General features: G+C 36.2%; 1 protein-coding gene and 1 non-coding gene across 3 annotated transcripts in view; one reads left to right on the forward strand and one right to left on the reverse strand.

Moving 5' to 3' along the window:
- Positions 1-23,097, reverse strand: part of TEX11 (testis expressed 11) — a 317,684-nt gene that overhangs the window by 136,632 nt on the left and 157,955 nt on the right. For both annotated transcript variants that reach the window (XM_064574208.1, XM_045879303.3), the window contains exons 14-16: positions 19,511-19,662; positions 16,427-16,512; positions 5,928-6,065 (exon numbers count right to left, since the gene is read on the reverse strand). In XM_064574208.1, the coding sequence (XP_064430278.1) occupies positions 5,928-6,065; positions 16,427-16,512; positions 19,511-19,662 (376 nt within the window). The remainder of the gene's footprint in view (positions 1-5,927; positions 6,066-16,426; positions 16,513-19,510; positions 19,663-23,097) is intronic.
- On the forward strand, positions 1,754-1,860 carry LOC123851336 (U6 spliceosomal RNA). The gene has a single exon (XR_006792546.1). It is a non-coding gene; the product is annotated as a U6 spliceosomal RNA (small nuclear RNA).

The raw sequence follows: 23,097 nt of genomic DNA on the forward strand, positions 1-23,097 counted from the left end.
GATGGGTATTAAAGAGGGCACGTTCTGCATGGAGCACTGGGTATTATACGCAAACAATGAATCATGGAACACTACATCAAAAACTAATGATGTAATGTATGGTGATTAACATAACATAATAATAAAAAAAAGAATAATGGGGTGTTTTCTAAAATAATGTAATCTCCTTCAGTTCTGATAATCAAGCATAGATCTTCATCACTTTTAGTTTCCAATTTTCCACAGGAGCAAGGACAGAAACAGTATGAACAAATGCAATTCCTTTAATCACAAGAAACTGACAGGTATTTATTGAGTCTCTATGCCAGCTGTCAGGGAAAATAAAGATAAGATATGGTCCCTGTCTCAGGGAGATGGCACTCTGATAGGGGGCTAAGTCAGGTATACAAATAACTAGAATACAGTGCAGAATATAAGTACCTAGGTAGAAACAGAAGTGTTACAAAGTTTTAGAAGAAAAGTAAGACTCAGAAATTTCCTTATAAAGCGAAGATTGTCATTAGGACCTAGGCTTTGATAAAGGAAATTTCATAAGGTAGAAATGCAGGGAAGAGGTCATTTGCAATGGAGAAGCATGGAAAAAGGTACAGAGGTAGAAAAGCACAGATCATGGTTAGGAAGCTGCAAATAATCCAATTTAGGACAAACACAGTATACATGTAATGGAAATAAAATAGGATTATATTATGTCTAGATTTTGGAGGACCTTAAGCACCAAGGAATTTGGTCTTTATTTACAGAGAGCCACTGAAAATTATCGAATGGCTCCCTGTAATTGGTTAGAACATTATTCCAATGGTGACAGAGGTGATGAAAGCCTGGACTAGAGTAGTGAGGTAAAGATGGAAGAGGAGACAGCTGGCAAAAATACTGCAGAAATAGAACTGATCAGCCATGGCACATGATGAATACAGGGGGAGCAGAAGGAATCCAAGAATCTAAAATTTCAGTCTCAGATTGCTGGGTACACCCAACGATGAAAAGTGAATGTGGGCTATGAGAGAGATCAGGGCTAGACATACAGATTTAGGAATGAAGAGTTGAAGCTAAGATGGATTACTGAGGGTAGAGTGTACAGAAGAAAAAAAAAAAAAAGAAGAGACCAGATAATAAATTCACTCAACAAATGTTTATTGAAAACTTACCAAGTACCAGGCATGGTCATGGGTGTTAGGGATAAAATAGTGAAGAAGACAAACATAATACCTGCCCTCATCCAATATTTATTTGGTGAAAAGAGCCAGTAACAGAAACAGAGAAGGAATAGCTAGAGCAATAAATAGGATTAAGAGATGTCATAGAAGCCAAAGAGAAAGTTTCCAGAAGGATGAAGTGGTTGACAGTATTACATTGTTTTGTGCTAGAGAGATCAGAGGATAAGAAGGACTGAGAAAAGATCATTAGACCTGATCATTAAAAGGTCACTAGTGATCTTTATAGAATCAAAGATGCAAAAATCATCAAGAGGGGGATAGGTAGTGAGGCCAAAAACCTTAGATAGCCTTGTCTATTCTTTTTCTTCTATCCTACATCTGGTTGGGAATTGTCAGGGAATTCTGTCATCTTTACTTTTATACTCTATTTAGAATCTGCTCCCCATCCACAATTCTTCCACTCCAGTCCATGCCACCTCATCTCTTGCCTAGATTATTTCAGTGGCCTCCTAAATGGTCTCCTTGCCTCCACCCTTGCACCTGCCCTAGCCTATTCAATACAGTGGTAAGACTGATCTTATTAAAATGCAGGGTAGATCGTGCTCAATTTGGCAGTACATATACTAAAACTGGAACAATACAGAGAAGATTAGCATGGCCCCTGCACAAGGATGACATGCAAATTTGTGAAGTGTTCTGTATCTTAAAAATTTTTTAAACTCAAAAAATAAAATAAAATGCAAGTCAGATCATGTCATTCCTCTGCCCAAAACCCTGCATGGCTCCCCATCTCGCCTAGCATTAATGACAAATCTTTACAATGAACTACAATGTCTTTCTTACATGATCCGTTTCCCCACTATTTCCCTGATCACAGTTCCTACTTTCCTTAATATTACCTGTGCTAAAGCCACACCCGTCCCTTTGCTATTCTTCAAATACCCCAGGTATTCTCCTATCCCCACTACCTTTGCACTTGCTATTCCTGCTATTTGGAATGCCGTGGGATTCCCCCCTCCCCAGATACCCACATAGCCAGATCCCTCATTTCCTCAGGTCTCTACTCAAAAATCACCTTCTCACTGGGGCCTTCCTTGGCCACCCTATCTAAAATTTCAACCCTTTATTCCTCTTCTAAAACATTTAATGCCACCCTTTCCTCCTTAGTTTTCTCCGTAGCACTTATCACTAATGTAACAGGGCCAGCAAACTATGGCCTTTGGGCCACTTCTAGGCCACCATCTATTTTTGTATAGTCCACAAGCTAAGAAGGCTTTTACATTTTTGAAAGGTTGAAAAAAAAATCCAAAGAAGAATAATATTTTATGACACATGAAAATTATATGAAATTCACATTTCAGTGTTCCTAAATAATGAAGTTTCATTGGAATGCAGCCATGCCCATTTGTTTACACATGGTCTATGGCTGTTTTCATGGAACAACAGCAGAGCTGAATAGCTGCAACAGACACTGTATGGTGTAAAACACCTAAAATATTTACTATGTGGTTCTTCACAGAAATTTTGCTGACCTCTGTAATATGCCATAATATTCATCTTTTTATTTTCTGTCTCTCCTAGGAGAGTGATAAACTCCATGGGTGTAGGTGTTTTTGTCTGTTTTGTTCATTACTATACTCCAATGCCTAGGACAGTACTTAACATATAGTAAACAGTCAATACATATTTTTTAAATAAATGCACAGTGAAAAAAATATCAGCAGTAATTTTAGGTTAAAAAGTTTGGTGAAAGGAAGGACAAGAGAGAACTGTAATTTGAGCAGGATGACAAGCCTGAAGAAGGGTTTTTGAATAAAGAAGATGTCAAAATAATTGTAGTGATGGGGAAAGAAACAGTTGAGAGAGAAATATTAAAGAGTTCAAGTTGAGGGCGCCTGGGTGGCTCAGTCGTTAGGCGTCTGCCTTCAGCTCAGGTCATGATCCCGGGGTCCTGGGATCGAGCCCCGCATTGGGCTCCCTGCTCCGCGGGAAGCCTGCTTCTCCCTCTCCCACTCCCCCCCCTGCTTGTGCTCCCTCTCTCGCTGTCTCTCTGTCAAATAAATAAATAAAATCTTTAAAAAAAAAAACAAGAGTTCAAGTTGAGATTTGTAGAGAAGGTCCCCAGAAAAAGTTCTTTCTAAGAGATAAGAAGAAGAAAGGAAGTGTAAAGAAAGGAAAAGTTGACGAAGTTTATGTGAGTGGCTATAAGTTCAGAAAATTACAAGATAAAGTTTTTTGCTAAAGGGAAGGGTAAAGCATGGTGGCTTAAGGACAAAAAATTTTGGAATCACCATTGTGAGGAATATGACAGAAAGTTAGTAAGAGTCAGTTTTATTGAGTACCTAGCTGAAAAACCATGCAATTTTAGCAGATCCAGTAAACATGGTTTCATAAATTTTTTCTGAACAACGTTCAAATAGCTCAAGGAAAGGAGTGAAAAAAAGACAATGAAAATTAACAAGGGAAGGTGGGAATAGTAAAACAGTAAAATATAATGGATTGTGTAATTTCTTTTCACCTTTCTATCTGTCTTAGTGCACAGGAGAGTATTCCTTACATATGGCGGGTACCAAATCAATGTCTGCTAAGTTCAAGACAGAAAAGATGAAGAGAAAAATATACTAACAGTAATCAACAAGATTACCTTGAACATACTGAGAATAACTTTTGGCTTCATCACCAGTCTGGCCTTAAATGATATAATTACATGCTGAGTATACACTATTAGGACATGCCTGGTTTCCCGCTCTCCTCTTCTTCTCCTCCTTACTACTAATACCATTTGTACTCAAAATTATAGGCTTACTCCTATATTAGGCTCTAAGATCAAACTTGACATTAGTCAGAGGAGACTTAAGAAGCACTGTTTCAGGGTGCCTGACTGGCTCAATCGGTGGAGCATGTGACTCAATCTCAGTGTCGTGAGTTCAAGCCCCACACTGGGTGTAGAGACTACTTTAAAAAAAAAAAAAAAGGAAAAGGCACTGCTTCAAGTCTTGAAAGACTGTATCTACTCACTTCAGTTCTAGTAACTGCATCCTAGACTGGTCCCCTATGCCTGACCTCCACTCTTAAAAAAGAGCCTCATATTCTAGGGATGTCTGGGTGGCTCAGTAAGTTGAGCATCTGTCTTTGGCTCAGGTCATGATCCTTGGGTCCTGGGATCGAGCCTCACGTTGGGCTCCCTGCTCAATGGAGAGTCTGCTTCTCCCTCTCCCTCTGCCCCTCACCCACCCCCCGTTCATGCGTGCACTCGCTCTCTCTCTCAAATAAATAAAACCTTTAAAGATCTGCCCATTAGGATACCCTGAGGCTAGCTGCTTGGTTGAGTTAAAGGCTACTATGTCTTATTCACGTCTGTATCCTCAAAGACTATCACAGTGTCTTGTGCTGTACTCTATCCGCATTAGCTGAACAGATAGCAGAAGAGATACCCTTCCTTGGCCTGAAAAGTATTCATCCAAATGGCATGTCTGACTCCAAGTCCTTCCCAAACTATCAGGCCAACATAAATCATGAAAGTTACAGTAACTTTCTGATCACCTTCTTTATGTCTTTAAGTAAGCAACTATCTTTCTGAAATAGTTAATGGCATCCTACGCAGAAATATAATGAATTAGGTAATGAAACCTGTATGATAATCTTCTTTTTCAGGTCTTTAAGTCAATAGTAGTGTCAACTATCTTTCTGAAACACTTAAATGCTAGGCTATGCTGAACTATCATGAACTAAGTAACATTTCAACATCTCTTCCAGAACTATAAGTTTTTAAAATACAAACTAAATGGTAAATATTCTTTTCAAAGAAAATTTAAAGTATTTAGTCAAACAACCCTTCAAAGTAAACAAAAACTCAAAGAAAATGTCTGGAATTGCAATCAGTAATCACATATTTTCCCCTAAACTTGTCATTAAAACCTGAAAAGCAACAAAAGCCTTCATATTTTATCTGGGCCCACACTTGTCCTTCCACAAGCCAATACCTTTCCCCACTTAAGTGCATACTATATGATGCCCAAAGGAAGAAATGTCCCTTCCTTAAATAGGTTTTTATCTCATTCACCTCCTAGAATTTTGTTCTGAAAAACAATCGGTTGCTAAACATTTTCTAAAGTGGTTGAATAGGTAACAGATAACCCAGTACATAAAAGAATGACCATTTTATCTGAGTATTTTCCCACACTGAAATGTTTGACCAATAAAAGTGTACCTTAAAATTTAGTCGGCTTCAAAGACAATATTGCAGATGGTTAGTAGCAAGACAACTTTGTTCAGAAGTTCCAATGATATATTACTTTTCAGAAAAGGATGCCAAAAAAACCCAGTAAGTAATGGAATTAATAGTTTTTCAAGTTCTCTCTTTCTGGGAAGTCCCAATCAGTCATGTTTACAGTGTACAAAGCAGGAAAATATCAATTTGAGTTTATCTTGTATGAAAGAACTCTCAGATATCTTAACCTCGTAGCCAAGAAGACACACCAAACTGTATCTACCTCTCTGCCACTGCATGTAACACCTCCTGCCTTTGAAAAATAGATAAATCAGGGGCGCCTGGGTGGCTCAGTCGTTAAGCGTCTGCCTTCGGCTCAGGTCATGATCCCAGGGCCCTGGGATCGAGCCCCGCATCGGGCTCCTTGCTCCACAGGAAGCCTGCTTCTCCCTCTCCCGCTGCCCCCCGCTTGTGTTCCCTCTCTCACTGTCTCTCTCTGTCAAATAAATAAATAAAATCTTTAAAAAAAAAAAAGAAAAAGAAAAACAGATAAATCAAAAGACCTTATCAAGTTGTTTCAAATGCAGGTAACAGGAAGCCATGTTCCTCCGCAGCTTGGCCAAGTCCAGATCTGTTTGATCAGCTGCATAAAATCTCAGAGAATAATAGTACCAGTTTAGGGCATCAGCGTAACTTTGTATCTAAAGGTTGAAAAGAAATAATAAAATTACAGAGATATCTCTACATTTCACCTTAATTTTTCTAAGTCTCCTCTAGAAAAAAACCAAGAAATTGTATTGTTTTCTTTTTTAGGCAACCAAAACAAAATACCCTCTCTAGTTGAGTTCTAAGTGCATTTTATGATCCGTCTAGATCAGTATAAGTTACAGATTAAGTGGCAATCAATATTCTCTCTTCTTTCCCCACATTAGAAATTTCAGAGAAACCATCAACAAAATTAAAAGGCAACCTAGGGAATGGGAGAAAATATTTGAAGACCACATATTCAATAGAGGGTTAATATCCAAAATATACAAAGAACTCCTACAACTCAATAGCAAAGCAAAAAACAAAAAACAAAAAAAAAATTTAAAAATGGGCAAAGGACCTGAATAGACATTTTTCCAAAAAAGTCATACAGGGGTGCCTGGATGGCTCAGTCGGTTAAGCATTCGATTCTTCTTTTTTTTTTTTTTTTAAGATTTTATTTATTTATTTGACAGAAAGAGAGAGAGCACAATCAGGGAAGGCAGGAGAGGGAGAAGCAAGCTCTCTGCTGAGCAGGGACCCCAATGTGGGGCTCGATCCCAGGACCCTGGGATCATGACCTGAGCCAAAGGCAGATGCTTAACCAACTGAGCCACCCAGGCTCCCCAAGCATTCGACTCTTGATTTTGGCTCAAGGTCATGATCTCAGGGTTGTGAGATCAAGGCCCAGGTCAGTCTCCACGCTCAGCTGGGAGTCTGCTTGAGGATTTTCTCTCTCCTCTCTCCATCTGCCCCTCCCCCTGCTCATGCTCTCTCTCTCAAATAAATAAATCTTTAAAAAAAGGAGACATACAAATAGCCAACAGATAGAAGAAAAGGTGCTCAACAATACTAATCATCTGGAAAATGCAAATCAAAACCACAATGAGATATCATCTCATAACTATTAGAGTTGCTATTATCAAAAAGACAAGGGATAACAAATGCTAGTGAAGATGTGGAGAAAAGGGAAACCTTGTACGCTGTTGGTGGGAATGTAAAACGTAGGGTTATCATGGAAAACAGTATGGAGGTTTCTCAAGAAATTAAAATTAGAACTACCATATGATCCAGCAATCCCATGTCATTATTTGAAAGAGATATCTCTACTCCCATGTTCACTGCAGCAATATTCACAATAGCCAAGGTATAGGAAACAACCTAAGTGTCCATTTACTGATAAAGAGATAAAGAAAATATGGTATATGTACACAATGGAATATTATTCAGCCATAAAAAAGAGGGGGCATCCTGCCATTTGTGACAAGGATGAACGTGGAGGACTAGTATGCTAGGTGAAATAAGCCAGACAAAGATAAAATCTTTCATGTCATCACTTATATGTAGAATCTGGAAAAAAAAAAAAGTTAAACTCTAGAAACAGAGAGAAGAGTGGTTGGGAGGGACTGGAGGGCAGGAGAAATGGGGAGAGGTTGGTAAAAGGGTACAAACATTCAGTTATAAAATGAAAAAGGTCAGGGCGCCTGGGTGGCTCAGTTGTTAAGCATCTGCCTTCGGCTCAGGTCATGATCTTAGGGTCCTGGGATCAAGCCCCGCATCGGGCTCCCTGCTCCGCGGGAAGCCTGCTTCTCCCTCTCCCACTCCCCCTGCTTGTGTTCCCTCTCTCACTGTGTCTCTCTTTCAAATAAATAAAATCTTAAAAAAAAATGAAAAAGGTCTGAGGATCTAACGTATGACATGGTGACTATAGCTGACTACAGCTATACTAGGTTGTATAATTGAATTTTGCTAAGAGAATAGAACTTAAATATTCTCACTAAAAAAAGTGATGAATATGTTAATCAATGGTTAGAACTCTTTCATAATGTATACATATACCTAGTCAAATCATCACATTGTACACTTAACTGTGTCAATTATACCTCAATAAAATTTTTTTAAAAAGAAATTTCACATGTGGGATGGAAAGTCTGAGGGGTGGTGAACCACCCTAGAAAACTCAAAAAACAATTTTAGTTATTAAATACATAACTAATGAATCACTGAACACTACAACAAAAACTTATGATGTACTAATTGAACATTAAAAAGAATTAATTAAAAAAAATAATTTTTAGGGTGCCTGGGTGGCTCAGTTGGTTAAGCGACTGCCTTTGCTCGGGTCATGATCCCGGAGTCCTGGGATCGAGTCCCGCATCGGGCTCCCAGCTCAGCGGGGAGCCTGCTTCTCCCTCTGACCCTCTCCCCTCTCATGCTATTTCTCTCTCTCTCTCTCTCAAATAAATAAAATTTAAAAAAAAATTTTTAAAAAGAATATCCATAATTCACCATGCTAATACAGCTATTTTCATTTTTTACACTCCATTTTAACCTTGTCCTTTTGTATTTGTATATAGTTGCAATCATAGTTTATATTAGAGTTTCATGTTCCATTCTTTCCATTTGACTTTATTTTGTAAATATTAATCTATATTACTATGGAGTCTTCACAGTTGTCAATTTAAGGAATATTTAACATTCAATTAAGTTAATATACAATGATTTTCTTAATGCTAGATATTTAATTGATTTCCAGGTTTTTCACTACGATAATGAAGTGCCACTGTGTTTTTGTACAATTTTTTTTTTTTTTACTTTTGAGGCACTAACAAATTTTCAAGGGTAAGACACTATTAGGAAAAATCTGATAGAAATAATCTGGGTAACTTTTTTTAAACTAAGAAAATTCAGATTGCTCATGCACACAATGAGGTGTGTGTGTAAGGTAGATGAGTCCCTTGTACCCTCCCCATCAAGAAGCTTCACATTTTTCAACGAAGAACAGGAGTCATTAGGACCTAAATGGAATAAAACACTCTTCAACTAGAAAAAACTGTGCTGTGTAGGTCCAACACTGCTTATTACTATTTAGAATCAAGATTATATTCTTCTCCAGTGTTGGAAGTGGGAGTTTAAAAATATCATTCTGCAAGACTGGAAAATGAGGGAAAAGAAAGAGAATCAATAGGAGAAGGGAATTCTGAAGTAATTTTAAATCTGTTCCATAAAGAAATACAGGCCTTCTAAAAGAGAACAAGAATACCATTCTATTTTGCAGTACCTGATTCTACGGAGTAAAACAAGACATTTTGATATACAAATACATTGTGAAATGATCACCACAATCAAGCTAATTAACATACCCATCACCTCAAATAGTTACTTTTTGTGGTGAAAACACTTAAGATTTATTCCCTTAGCAAATTTCAAGTATATAATACATTATTACAATTATAGAGAACATGCAGTAACTTAGGTCTTTATAACTTATTCATTTAATAACTGAAAGTTTGTATCCTTTCACCAACATATCCCCAATTCCCCCAACTCCTAAACCCTGATAATCATCATCCTCTTCTGTTTTTATAAGTTCGACTTTGTTAGATTCCACATATAACTGAGATCATGCAGTATTTGTCTTTCTGTGTCTGCCTTATTTCACAGCATAATGTCTTCGAGATTTATCTGTGTTGTCACAAATGACAGGTTTTCCTATAGATCATTTTGGGTAATATGGACATTTTAACAATATTAATTCTTCCAATCTCAATTCTTGCAATCTGTGAACACATGATATCTTTCCATTTACTTGTGTCTTCTTCAATTTCTTTCATCAATGTCTTATGGTTTCAGTGTATAGATCTTTCATCTCTTCGGTTAAATTTATTTCTAAGTATTTTAGATGTTATTTTAAATGGGATTGTTTTCAGGGCACTTGGGTGGCTTAGTCGTTAAGCGTCTGCCTTCAGCTCAGGTCATGATCCCGGGGTCCTGGGATCGAGCCCCACATCGGGCTCTCTGCTCAGAGGGAAGCCTGCTTCTCCCTCTCCCACTCCCCCTGCTTGTGTTCCCTCTCTCGCTGTCTGTCAAAGAAATAAATAAAATCTTTTAAAAAATAAAATAAATGGGATTGTTTTCTTAATTTTTCAGATAGTTCATTGTTACTATATAAAAGGGCAACTAATTTTTGTATATTGATTTTGTATCCTGCAATTTCACTGAATTTGTTTAACAGGTTTTTTTTTTTTTGTGGAGTCTTTTAAGATTTTCTATATATAATATTAAGTCATCTGAAGAGATGACTTTACTTCTTCCTTTCCAATTTGGATGCCTTTTATTTCTTTTTCTTGCCTAAATGATCTGGTTAGGACTTCCAGTACTGTTGAATAGAAGTGGTAAGAATGAACATCCTTGTCTTGTTCCTGATCATTAATGAAAAGTTTTCAGTTTTTCACCCTTGAGTATGATGTTCGCTGTGGGCTTGTCAGGTATGGCCTTTATTATGTTGAAGTACATTCCACTTATACCTAATTTGTTGAGAGTTTTCATCATGAAAGGATGTTGAATTTTGTTAAATTTTTTGTCTGCATTTATTGGGATGATCATATGATTTTTATCCTTCATTCCCTTCAATGTGGTGTATCATATTTACTCATTTGCATATGTTAAACCTTCTTTGAATTCCAGGGAAAATTTCCATGTGGTCACTGTGTAAGATCCTTTTAATATGTTGTTGAATCCAGTTTGCTAGTATTGTGTTGAGGGTTTTTTTGTTCATCAGGGATTTTGGCCTGCAGTTACCTTTTCTTATAGTGTCCTTGTCTGGCTTTGGTATTAGGGCAATGTTGGCCATGTAAAATAGTTTGGAAGTGTCTGGGATGAGTTTGAGTGTGAGAACAATTAGCATTAATTCTTCTTCAACTGTTTGGTAGAATTTACCCATGAAACAATTTGGTCCTAGGCAGTACTTTATTCGGAGATTTTTGATTATTGATTCTACCTCCTTACTCATTACTGATTTGTTCACATTTTCTATTTGTTCATGATTCAGTCTAGGTAGTTTGTAATTTCTAGAAATTTATGCATTCTTCTAAATTATCCAATTTGTTGTCACATAATTGTTCACTATAGTTTCTTACAATCCTTTGTATTTATGAGGTATCAGCTGTAATGTCTCTCATTTCTAATTCTATTTGAGTCCACTATCTTTTTTTTCTGCTTTTTCTTGGTTAGTCTAGCTAAACATTTGCAATTTTGTTTATTTTTTCAAAAACCAACTCTCATTTTGTTGAAATTTTCTTTTTTTTTAATCTCTAATTTATTTCTGCTCTGCTTTTTTGTTATTTCCTTTCTCTGCGATCTTTGGGTTTAGTTACTCTTTTTCTAGTTCCTTGAGGTGTAAAGTCAGGTTGTTTATTTGTTTTTATTATTTTTATTTCTTTTCTTTTAATTCCAGTGTAGTTATGATACAGTGTTATATTAGTTTCAGGTATACAATATAGTGATTCAACAATTCCATAAATTACTCAGTGCTCATCAAGATAAGTGTACTAGGTTGTTTACTGAGGCATTTGTCAATATAAACTTCCCTTTTAGAACTACTTTTGTTGCATCCGATATATTTTGGTAACTTAGGTTTCCATTTTCATTTGTCTCAAGATTGTTTTTTATCTTCCAAATTCTTATTAAATTCCAGTTAGTTAACATGCAGTGTAACATTAGTTTCCAGTGTAGAATTTAGTGATTCATCACTTATATATAATACCCAGTGTTCCTCACAACAAGTGCCCTCCTTAATACCCATCACCTATTTAATCAATTCTCCCGCCCACCTCTCCTCCAGTAAGCCTCAGTTTGTTCTCTATAGTTAAGAGCCTGTTGCCTGGTTTGCCTCACCTTCTTTCCCCTCTTTTGACTTCTTCTTTCACCCACTGGTTGTTCAAGAGTATGCTGTTTAATTTCTATGTATTTGTGAATTTTCCAGTTTTCCTCCTGTCACTGATTCTTCTTTGAGTTAACTGTATAAAGTGTAAGGTTTAGATCAAGATTAACTTTCTTGCCTATGGATGTGCAATTACTCAGACACTATTAGTTGAAAAGACCATTCTTCTTCCATTGAATCCTTTTGCAAATTATCGGAAATAAGTTGAGCACACTGGTATGGGATTCTTTTGGGGTTCTCCACTGAGTTCCAATGGTCTATGTGTTCATCTCTCTGAGAATACCACACAGTCAAGATTACTGTAGCTATATAAATCTTGAAGTCAGGTAGAGTAATTCCTCCCTCTCTGTTCCTTTTTTCTCAGAATTATTTTTAGCTATTTTCATTCCTCTGCTTTTATGTATAAATTTTAGAATATCTATATTTTTTCTCATTCTTTTGCTTGTAACCTATTTGTATCTTCATATTTATGTCTTTTAAGCAGTCATAAAATAAAGTTGAGTCTTGCTTTGTAACCCATTTTGACAATGTCTGTTTTTCACTGAAGAGTTGAGGTCATTTTAATTTAATGTGAGTTTTGCATATGCTGAGATTTCAATCTATCATCTTCCTATTTGTTATCCATTTGTCCTACCTACTTTCCTCTTTTTCTGCTTCTTTTGGATTATTAAATATTCTTCATAATACTATTTTATCTCCTTTTTCTTGAATTATAAATCCTCCTTCCAATCCTTTTGGATATACATCCAGAATTGGAATTGCTGGATCATATGGTAATTCTATTTTAAATTTTATGAGGAACCACCATACTGCTTTCTACAGATTTCTTTCTTTTTTTTTTTACAGATTTTATTTTTTTATTTTTTTATTTTTTTTATTCTTATGTTAATCCCCATACATTACATCATTAGTTTTAGATGTAGTGTTCCATGATTCATTGTTTGTGCACTACAGATTTCTTTCTATACATTCCTACCAACTACTTTTCATTTTTAAACAGCATTTGTTCTGTGTATAGAATTTTAGGTTTACAGTTATTTTTCATTATATTAAAGATGTTGCTCTACTGTTTTCTTGCTTGCTGCTTCTCATGAAAAATCCAGCGTCTTCCTTAATTTGTTCCTCTGTATGCAGGCTGTCATTTTTCTCTGGCTGCTTTTAAGATACTCTCTTTATCACTGGTTTTGAGCAATTTGATTATTATGTGCCTTGGTTTAGTTTTATTCATGTTTCTTGTATTTGGGGTTTGCTAAACATCTTAAATATGCGGATTTAGAGTTTTCATTAAATGTTAAAAGTTTTCAACCATTATTTCTTCATATATTTATTCTCTCTCTTCATTTGGGGATTCCAATTATCCATATATTAAGCTACCTGAAGTCTTTCCATAGCTTGTGATGCTATTTTAATTTAAAAAAAATTTTTCCCTGTGTGGTTCATTTTGGATGGCTTCTATTGCCATGTTTATTAATCTTTACCTCTGCAATGTCTAATCTGATATTAATACTACCCAATATATTTTTTATCCTAGACCTAGTTTTCATCTCTAGAAATTTGACTTGGGTCTTTTTTATCTTCTGTGTCTCTACTTTTTGAATATATGGAATAAAATTATATGAGGTATTTTAATGTTCAGTTAATGCTAACTTTCATGTCAGTTTCAAGTGATTGCTCATTCTCTTCATTATAAAGTGTTTTCCTGCCTCACTGTATATTTGGTAATTTATTATTGGATGCCAAATATTGTATACTTTACTTTGTTGGGTGCTGGATAGTTTGGTATTCTGATAAATATTCTTGACCTCTACTCTGGGAAGCAATTAAGCTTATTGGGATCAATTTCATCCTTTCAGGTCATACTTTTGATATTTTAGGTAAGTCTGGAACAATGTTCAGTGCAGAACTAATTATTCCCCACTACTCAGACAAGACCTGCCTGAGTTTTCTACCTAATGTCCCATGAATTAGAGGATTTTCTGTCTGGCTAGTATGAACAGGCCCTATTCCCAGACCTTTGTGAGTGCCAGGCACTGTTCCCACATTAATATTTTTAGATGGTTATTCCCCCCTAGCTCCAGGTCCTCTCATCCCATATTGTCCTAATTAGTATTTGGCTAAACAAGGGAGGAGGACTCTCTGACTGCTGGGGGTCTCTTTCTGAGCTGTGCTCTTCTCCCTGGCACCCTGTCTTATGAACTCTAGCTGCTTTGGTCTCCCTAGACTCTCAGCTCCATCTCCTTAAATTAGGAAGACTGCTAGGATCCATTTCAGTTCCTCTTCTTGTGCTACAGCCTGGAAACTCAAGGGAGTAAGCTACACAACTTAAGTACTCACCTTGCTTACTTCCTATCACCCAAAGATTACTCTCCATTGCCTGATGTCCAGCGTCTCAAAAACCACTTTTTCATTTATTTTGTCTTGTTTTTTTCATTTCTTTGGAGGGAGGTTATCAGTGAGGGGGGGGGAGCAATTACTCAGGCAAACACACAAGTATGATCTCTACTACATTTTGGTTAATTCCAGTATAGTTAGCATACAGTGTTATATTAGTTTCAGGTGTACAATGTAGTGCTTCAACAATTCCATATATCACCCCATGCTCATCAAGACAACTGCACTTCTAAATCCTGATCACCTATTTCACCCATTCCCCGCCCCCACACCTACCTTTTGGTAATCATCAGTTTGTTCTCTATAGTTAAGAATTTGTTTCTTGGTTTCTCTTTCTTTTTTCCCCTTTGCTCATTTGTTTAATTCCACATATGAGTGAAATTATATGGTATTTGTCTTTCTCTGACTTATTTCACTTACCATAATACTCTCAAGTTCCATGCATGTCATTGTAAATGGCAAGATTTCATTCATTTTTATGTCTAATATTCCATTCCATGATGTCTAATATTCAAATATTCCATTTCATGTCTAATATTCATGTCTAATAATAATATATATATATATATATATTTATGCACCACATCTTCTTTATCCATTCACCTATCAATGGATACTCAGGCTGCTTCCATAATTTGGCTGTTGCAAATAATGCTGCTATAAACATAAAGGTACATGTATCCCTTTGAGTTAGTGTTTTTGTATTTTTGGAGAAGATACCTAGTAGTATGATTACTGGATCATAGGAGAGTTCTACTGTTAACTTTTTGAGGAACTTCCATACTCCTTCCCGGAGTAGCTGCACCAGTTTGCATTCCCACCAACAATGCAAGAGGGTTCCTTTTTCTCCACATCCTCACCTACACCTGTTGTTTCTTGTCTTTTTTATTTTAGCCATTCTGACAGGTGTGAGGTGATATCTCATGGTGGTTTTGATTTGCATTTCCCTGATGATGAGTGATGTTGAGCCTCTTTTCATGTGTCTGTTGGCCATCTGGATGTCTTCTTTGAAGAAATGTCTGTTCATGTCTTCTGCCCATTTCTTAATTGGATTATTTTGGGGGAAGGGGTGTTGAATTGTATCAGTTCTTCATATATTTTGGATACTAACCCTTTATTGGATCTGTCATTTGCAAATATCTTCTCCCATTCAAGTGGTTACCTTTTAGTTATGTTGATTGTTTCCTTTGCTGTGCAGAAACTTTTTATTTTGATGCAGTCTCAATAGTTTATTTTTGCTTTTGTTCCCCTTGCCTCAAGAGATATGTCTAGAAAAATGTTGCTACAGCTGATGTCTGAGAAATTAATTGCCCGTGCTCTCGACTATTCCTTACTTTCTTTTTTTTTTAGGTAAGCTCTACACCCAACATGGGGCTTGAACTCATGATCCCGAGATCGAGTCACATGCTCTACCAAATGAGCCAACCCCTATTCTTTACTTTCTAAAAAAAACAAACAAACAAACAAACACACAACTTATCTGAAGTGTCAATTTTTTCCATAGTAAACCTGGATTGTTTTGTAAAGAGAAAAAATATTACCATGTTTTTGCATTTTTAAATTGCACAAAAACTTTTTTTAAGAGCAGTTTTAGGTTCACAGCAAAACAGGGAAATGTACAGAGACTGGCTATAGACCTCCTGCCCCCACACATGCCTCCCACTTTGTCAACATTCTCTACCAAATGTACCAAAGTGGTACATATTACAACTGATGAACTTACATGGACACATCATAATCACCCAAAGTCTACAGTTTACATTAGGGTTCACTCTTGGTGTAGTATATTCTATGGGCTTACACAAACGCATAATGACAAATATCCATCATCACAATATCATTCATAGTATTTTCACTGCCCTACAAATCCTCTGTGCTCCAAATCATAGTTTTTTAAAGGGAATAAAGCTCTGACTTTCTTGTTTGTCATGTTAAAATAAATTACTTTCCTATATCTTAATATCAGACATGTCATTTCCCTACATTGTAAGCTCCCAATGGGGATGAACCAAGCTTAGTAGTTTTAAATGAATTCTTATCCAATGCCCATTAACATTCTACATTATGAATATTTAATACATAGATGGTACCTAAACAGAGAGATTATTAAAATATTTGATGCTCTATGATTTTTATAGTGAATACACTTATTTGTTAGGGTAGAGAAAGAATATAAAGAATGAAAATAGATTCTTCCCAAACCTCAAAACATCTGGCAGCTTTTTTCCACAGAATGCTGTGTAAACAGCTCACTAATTCTGTTGTCAATCGTCTTCCTGTTTGGTGACCTGAAAATAAAAACCGAAGCTCTAAAAACAAAACTCAAGATCTATTACATTAAATAAGAGTGCTAGCTATATTCAGAACCTGTAATCTTTAAGTAATGGCTATAAACACAATCACATTCAGACAGGTTTTCATCATCAATTTTAGGTTTACTAGCAAAACTGATTACATAATACAATCAGAGTTTGCTAGAATCACAGTAATTCGCCTATCAATCTGTGATAGTTTTCCAGCTTAGTCTCTTTTTAACGTATTTTCCATGTTCCAAATTTGATCATCATCTGGTGCTTTAATGTTATTGTGAATGAAGAGACAACAAAGCTAAAAATCGTTAATAAGAAGTGTTTATATTATTATGTACTAACAAGATCAGATCAAGTTCACAAGAAAGGCCAATTATACCTTAAAGCCTTTGTAAAATACTTTAAGACCATGTTTACACATAAACTTTATTACTTTAAATTGTAACTCATGTCTGATTGTTTCTGGTCTAGACATTTACAGGGTTCAAATACATTAGCACACATTAAGGTAAAGTTTAAATTGTAACAGAATTCTATACCCCCTTCTCTTCTACCCCTTCGGCACTACTGATTTCCACAAAAGTCTTGATAAGAACACAAAGAGTCTCTGACCTCCCAGCCCAGTCCACAGACCTAATTTGTTCCATGGCTTAGACAAAATTACTCACATGAGAGTAAAATGCTATTTAATGTACCTACTTAAAATATTACATGACTTTGAGAGTATAAGTTTATAATTCAATATCACAATAAAACTGGTTAACTATAATCTTAGGAAAATTAGTCATTCTGGATAAATACATTTTCTAGTTAGCCGACAGTTAACTTTCATTAAAAATAAAACATTCTTTATTTTGAAAAGTCTAAATTATTTCATTAAAGTTCTTAATTTTTCTAAAAATTAGGTTTTATAAATTAGGTTTTTCTTTTTAAAAAGATTTATTTATTTGGATGAGAGAGCATGTAGAGCATGAACAGGGGGAGGGGCAGAGGGAGAGAGACAGAGAGAAGCAGACTTCCCGCTGAGCATGGAACCTGACACGGGGGCTTGATCTCACACTCTGAGATCATGACCTGAACCAAAATCAACAGTCAAACGCTTAACCGACTAAGCCACCCAGGCGCCCCTAAATTATGTTTTTGTAAACATACTTTCTAGGTTTCTGAAGCACAATTTAATCTTTGCTTGCCCATTCAAGGTCAATAACTAACAACTATTGTATTTTATTATACTTAAATATCACAGTGGTGACTTTGGGAACTACTGTTGTATTTTTAAAAATATTTGAAACTGTTTTATAAAATTTGTAGAGTTTTCTCCTCCCTTGTGGTCAGATTATCTACGTATTTCCCTGTAGACCCTTTCTCTCTTTGTAATATGCTACCGTTAAAATGCTAAAGGGGTGGAAAACCAGATAATCAAACTTATCAAAATTGGGTCTAAAAATAACTGGATTCTTGTGAGGGAGCATATTATCAATTAAATATGGCTCACAGAATCTAGAGTTCAAAGGCTCTTAGAGATTATCTGCTCAAAAGATTTCCTTTTAAGGGCGCCTGGGTGGCTCAGTCCGTTAGGTGGCTGCCTTCAGCTCAGGTCATGATCCCAGGGCCCTGAGATGGAGTCCCTTGTCAGGCTCCCTGCTCAGCGGGAAGCCTGCTTCTCCCTCTGCCTGCTGCTCTATCTGTGCTCTCTCTCTCTATGTCTCTGTCAAAAGAATAAATAAAATCTTAAAAAAAAAAAAAAAAGATTTCCTTTTAAAAAAATCAGTGACTTTTTATAAAAACATGATACATGCTTGTAAAAATTCAACAAATCTGGTAAAATATAAAGAAAGTAGGGGCGCCTGAGTGGCTCAGTCAGTTGAACATCTGACTCTTAATTTCACCTCAGGTCATGGTACTGAGGTAGTGAGATGGAGCCCCATATCAGGCTCGTGCTCATCGTGGAGTCTGCTTGTCTCTCTCCCTCTGTTCCTCCTCTCTCCTCCTCTCTCTCTCTCGAAAAAAAAAAATACATAAAATCTTTAAAAAAAAAAATAAAAGAAAGAAAGCAACAAGTCACCTAAAATGCCATCACTCAGAATAAATCCCAGTATTAACATTTAGTGACTATCACTCCTGTTATATTTCTGTATATGTGTAGAATTGGAAGGATGTATTGGGGTGAGAATTTTCCAAGAAAGGGATCATACTATCTGTGTTCTTCAGGGTACAGAGTTCTACAGAGAGGTAGGGGGTTAGGGGAATGCTGAAATTTGATTCTACATCTCTGCTTTAACAGAGAAACTATTTTATTTGGGACAGGGTTCACATAAGATTGCACGACAAAAAGGATGCTGGGGCTAAAAAGGAAGTTAAAAACTAGGAAGCTATTTCACAACCTCTGTCTTATAGTTAGAAAAAAACAAGATCCAGAGATGTTATTAACTTGCCAGAAGGCACACAGAGCTTATTGGAGATCACACTGAAATCATGAAATTAGGCCTTTAACCTCACAATTTTTCACTACACAAGAGATTGAAGCTCAGAGGTTTGTCTGTTTTTGCTGATGTTTTGCTATTTTTGCTGTTTCTCATTCTAGTTTGTGAAATCTAGATCAGGGAGGTGTTATAGCTAATGGTTATTAGGGAGAAAAAAAGGAAGTGAGAAAAAGGGATCCACTGACCTAAGGATTTTGCCACTGTTCTGACATCTAAGAATTACATGCATATTAACACCTTTCTAAATCCTGCAGAAGGGACACCTGGGTGGCTCAGTCAGTTAAGTGTCTGCCTTTGGCTCAAGTCATGATCCCAGGGTCCTGGGATCAAGTCCCACATGGGGCTCCTTGCTCAGCAGGGAACCTGCTTCACCTCTGCCTGCTGCTCCCCCCTGCTTGTGCTCTCTCTCTCTCCCTCTCTCTCTCTGACAAATAAATAAAATCTTAAAAAAATAAAAGTAAAAAAATAATAAAACCTGCAGAAATCCTACTGACCTAAAATGATTTCTTCAATCTTCTCCTTGGCAAGCAGTTCTTCCTTTCTTTGTAAAAGCATGTCAATGTGGAGCAGTAGAGCTTTTCCAATATTTTCTGATGACTTAAAATGTTCACAGATAATCTTCATGAAATAAAACCCAACAGTCTCTCTGTTCAATGAGACACAATTTTAAATGGCATGAATAGAATAACTGGTTTTTGATCAAAGGGACTAAAGTTTATTTGCGAATGAGCAAAACATGCAAGATAAAACTGTTATCTGAGCTTAGGTAATATCATCAAATGTCTAAGTAAGCCTATTTGTTAACAATAAATTATTTAATTCAATTTGTTTAATTTATTAAGCCACAAACATTTTCTTATCATGAACACCTATAGTCAGATAATCATCTCTCTAATATCTAATTTATGCTTCTGCTTCTAGAACTGATGCCAATTTATAAAAATTGGAACATGAGATCCAGTAAAGACACATGAACTGACATTAGAAATTTACTAGTCCCTTGTGGTAAGAACTTTTATGATCTACTCTTAGTAACTTTCAAATATACCATACAGTAGTGTTAACTATAGTCACGTTATACATTACATCCCCAGTATTTATTTATCTTCGAACTGGAGGTCTGTACCTCTTGACCACCTTAAGCCATTGTGATAGACACCTTAAACTTTATCCAGTGCTGAATGTAAATTATATCTCAACAAAACTGAAAGAGAAAAAAGAAACCAGTTCCCTCTGCCAGCAACTCCTTTTAAAAAATTTATTTATGCTTCATTATACAAATAGTACAACAGTATATTCTGATTATTTAAAAATGCACATAGTTCATGGATTGGAAGACTTAATATCATTAAGATGCCAATAATACCAAAGCATCTACAGATTAAATGTAAACCCTGTGAAAATCCCAATGACATTTTTTGCAGAAATGGAAAACTCTGCCCTAAAACTCATATGGAATCACAAGGGACTCCAAACAAAGCTGAAAGTCTAGCAATTCCTGGTTTCAAAATTTACTACCAAGGTAATCAAAACAGTGTGGTACTGGCATAAAGACAGATATATACATTAATGGAATAAAATAGAATTCAGAAATAAAATGTCACATATACAAACTAATGATTTTCTTTTTTTTTTTTTTTTTTTTTTTTTTTTTTTTAAAGATTTTATTTATTTGATAGAGAGAGACACAGCGAGAGAGGGAACACAAGCAGGGGGAGTGGGAGAGGGAGAAGCAGGCTCCCCGCAGAGCAGGGAGCCCGATGCGGGGCTCGATCCCAGGACCCTGGGATCATGACCTGAGCCGAAGGCAGACGCTTAACCGACTGAGCCACCCAGGTGCCCCTACAAACTAATGATTTTCAACAAGGGTGTCAAGACCATTCAGTAGGGGAAAGAACAGTCTATTCAACAAATGGTGTCAGGAAAAACGGATATCCATATTCAAAAGAATGAAACTGGACATTTATATTATACTATATACAAAAATGAACTGAAAATGGATCAAATGACCTAAACAGAAGAACTAAAGTATAAAACTTTTAGAAGAAAACATAGGGGAGGGTCTCCTGGGTGGCCCAGTCGGTTAAGCATCTGCCTTCGGCTCAGGCCATGATCTCAGGGTCCTGGGATCGAGTCCTGCATCAGGCTCCTTGCTCAATGGGGAGCCTGCTTCTCCCCCTGCTTGTGGTTCTCCCTCTCTCTCTCTCTGACAAATGAATAAATAAAATCTTTTAAAAAAAAGAAAACAGGGGAAAATCTTCATAACATTGGATTTGGTAATAATTTCTTAGATATGATACCAAAATCAGAGGTAACAAAAACAAAAATAAACTGGACTACATTAAAATTAAAAACTTTTGTGTATTAAAGGATACAAGAGAGTGAAATAGGCTCTCTATGGAATAATATGGAGAAAATAATTGCAAATCAAACTGATACAGGGTTAATATCCAGAATATATAAAGAGCTCCTAAAACTCAGAAACAAAAAAAGCAAACAACCTGATTTAAAAACTGGCAAATAACCTGAATAGATATTTTCTCCAAAAAAGATATACAAATGGTAATAATCACATGAAAAGATAATCTATATCACAAATCAGTAGGGAAATGCAAATCAAAACCACAATGAGATACCATCTTACATCCATTAGGATGGCTACTATCAAAACAAACAAAAACAAGTGTTGGCGAGGATGTGAAAAAATTGGAAACCTTGTGCACTGTTGGTGGGAAATGTAAAATGATACAGCCATTATGGAAAACAGTATAGCAAATTTCTTTAAAAAATTAAAAACAGAATTTCCGTATGATCCTGGAATTCTATTTCTGGGTATAAACCCAAAATAACTGAAAGCGGGGTCTCAAAGAAATATTTGTACACCCATGTTCATAGCATTATTCACAATAGCCAAAAGGTGGAAGTAGCCCAAGTCTCCATCAATGGATGAATGAATAAATGAAATGCAGTATATACATACAATGGAATATTATCCAGCCTTTAAAAGAGAGGGAATTCTGACAAATGGTTTAACTTTGAGAACATTATGCTAAGTGAAATACACCAGTCAGAAAAAGACAAATACTGTATAATTTTCACTAATATGGGGTACCTATACTAGTCATTCATAGAGACAGAAAGTAGATTAATGGATGCAAGGGACTGGGGGAAGGGGCACTGAGGAGTTATTGTTCAGTGGTCACGGAGCTTCAGTTTTGCAGAATGAAAAGAGGGCTATGGAGATTGGTTGCAAAACAATGTGAATGTACTTAACATTAGTGAACTAGACACTTAAAAATAGTTGAGATGATAAATTTTATGTTATGTGTGTTTTACCAGAATTTAAAAAAACTTTTTAAAAGTTTTTAAATAAAAAATTACAAATAGTAAAAATAAAGCTTATGTTTCTGAGGACCCCTACCCTGTCCCAGTCCCTTTCTCAGAGGTAGACACTTCTAAGATTAGTAAGTATCCTTTCCAGTCCTTTCCTGGTACACTTATATGCATGTCTGTACTTACAGAAACATAGTTTTTAAAATATATAAGTGACGGGGAGCCTGGGTGGCTCAGATGGTTAAGCGTCTGCCTTCAGCTCAGGTCATGATCCCAGGGTCTTGGGTTTGAGCCCCGCATCGGGCTCCCTGCTTGGTGGGAAGCCTGCTTCTCCCTCTCCCTCTACTGTCCCCCCTGCCTGTGCTCTCTCCCTCTGTCAAATAAATAAATAAAATCTTAAAAAAAAATAAAATATATAAGTGACATATTATGCATACGATGCTTCTTTTTCTCTCAATACCATGTCTTAGAGTTCATTACATATAGATTTACCTTAGCTTTTTTAATTCCCACACAGTATTTTATTGTATAGAGATACCTTACTTTTCTTATCTATTCCTCTACTGATGATACTCAAGATGCTTTCAGTGTTTCACTATTACAAACCATGTTCTGGCAAATATCCCTGTAAACATGTGAAGTACCACCTATAAATACCAAGGAGTAAAACTGCTGAATATGAGTAACTTTAAATTTTGATCCTGTCAATTTGTCCTCCAAAAGAGTAGGTGCTGGAGAAGCTGTCAAC

Source organism: Mirounga angustirostris, unplaced genomic scaffold, assembly GCF_029215605.1.
Source record: "Mirounga angustirostris isolate CCGP_5_RB_7025 unplaced genomic scaffold, mMirAng1.0.hap1 SCAF_11, whole genome shotgun sequence".
Taxonomy (NCBI): domain Eukaryota; kingdom Metazoa; phylum Chordata; class Mammalia; order Carnivora; family Phocidae; genus Mirounga; species Mirounga angustirostris.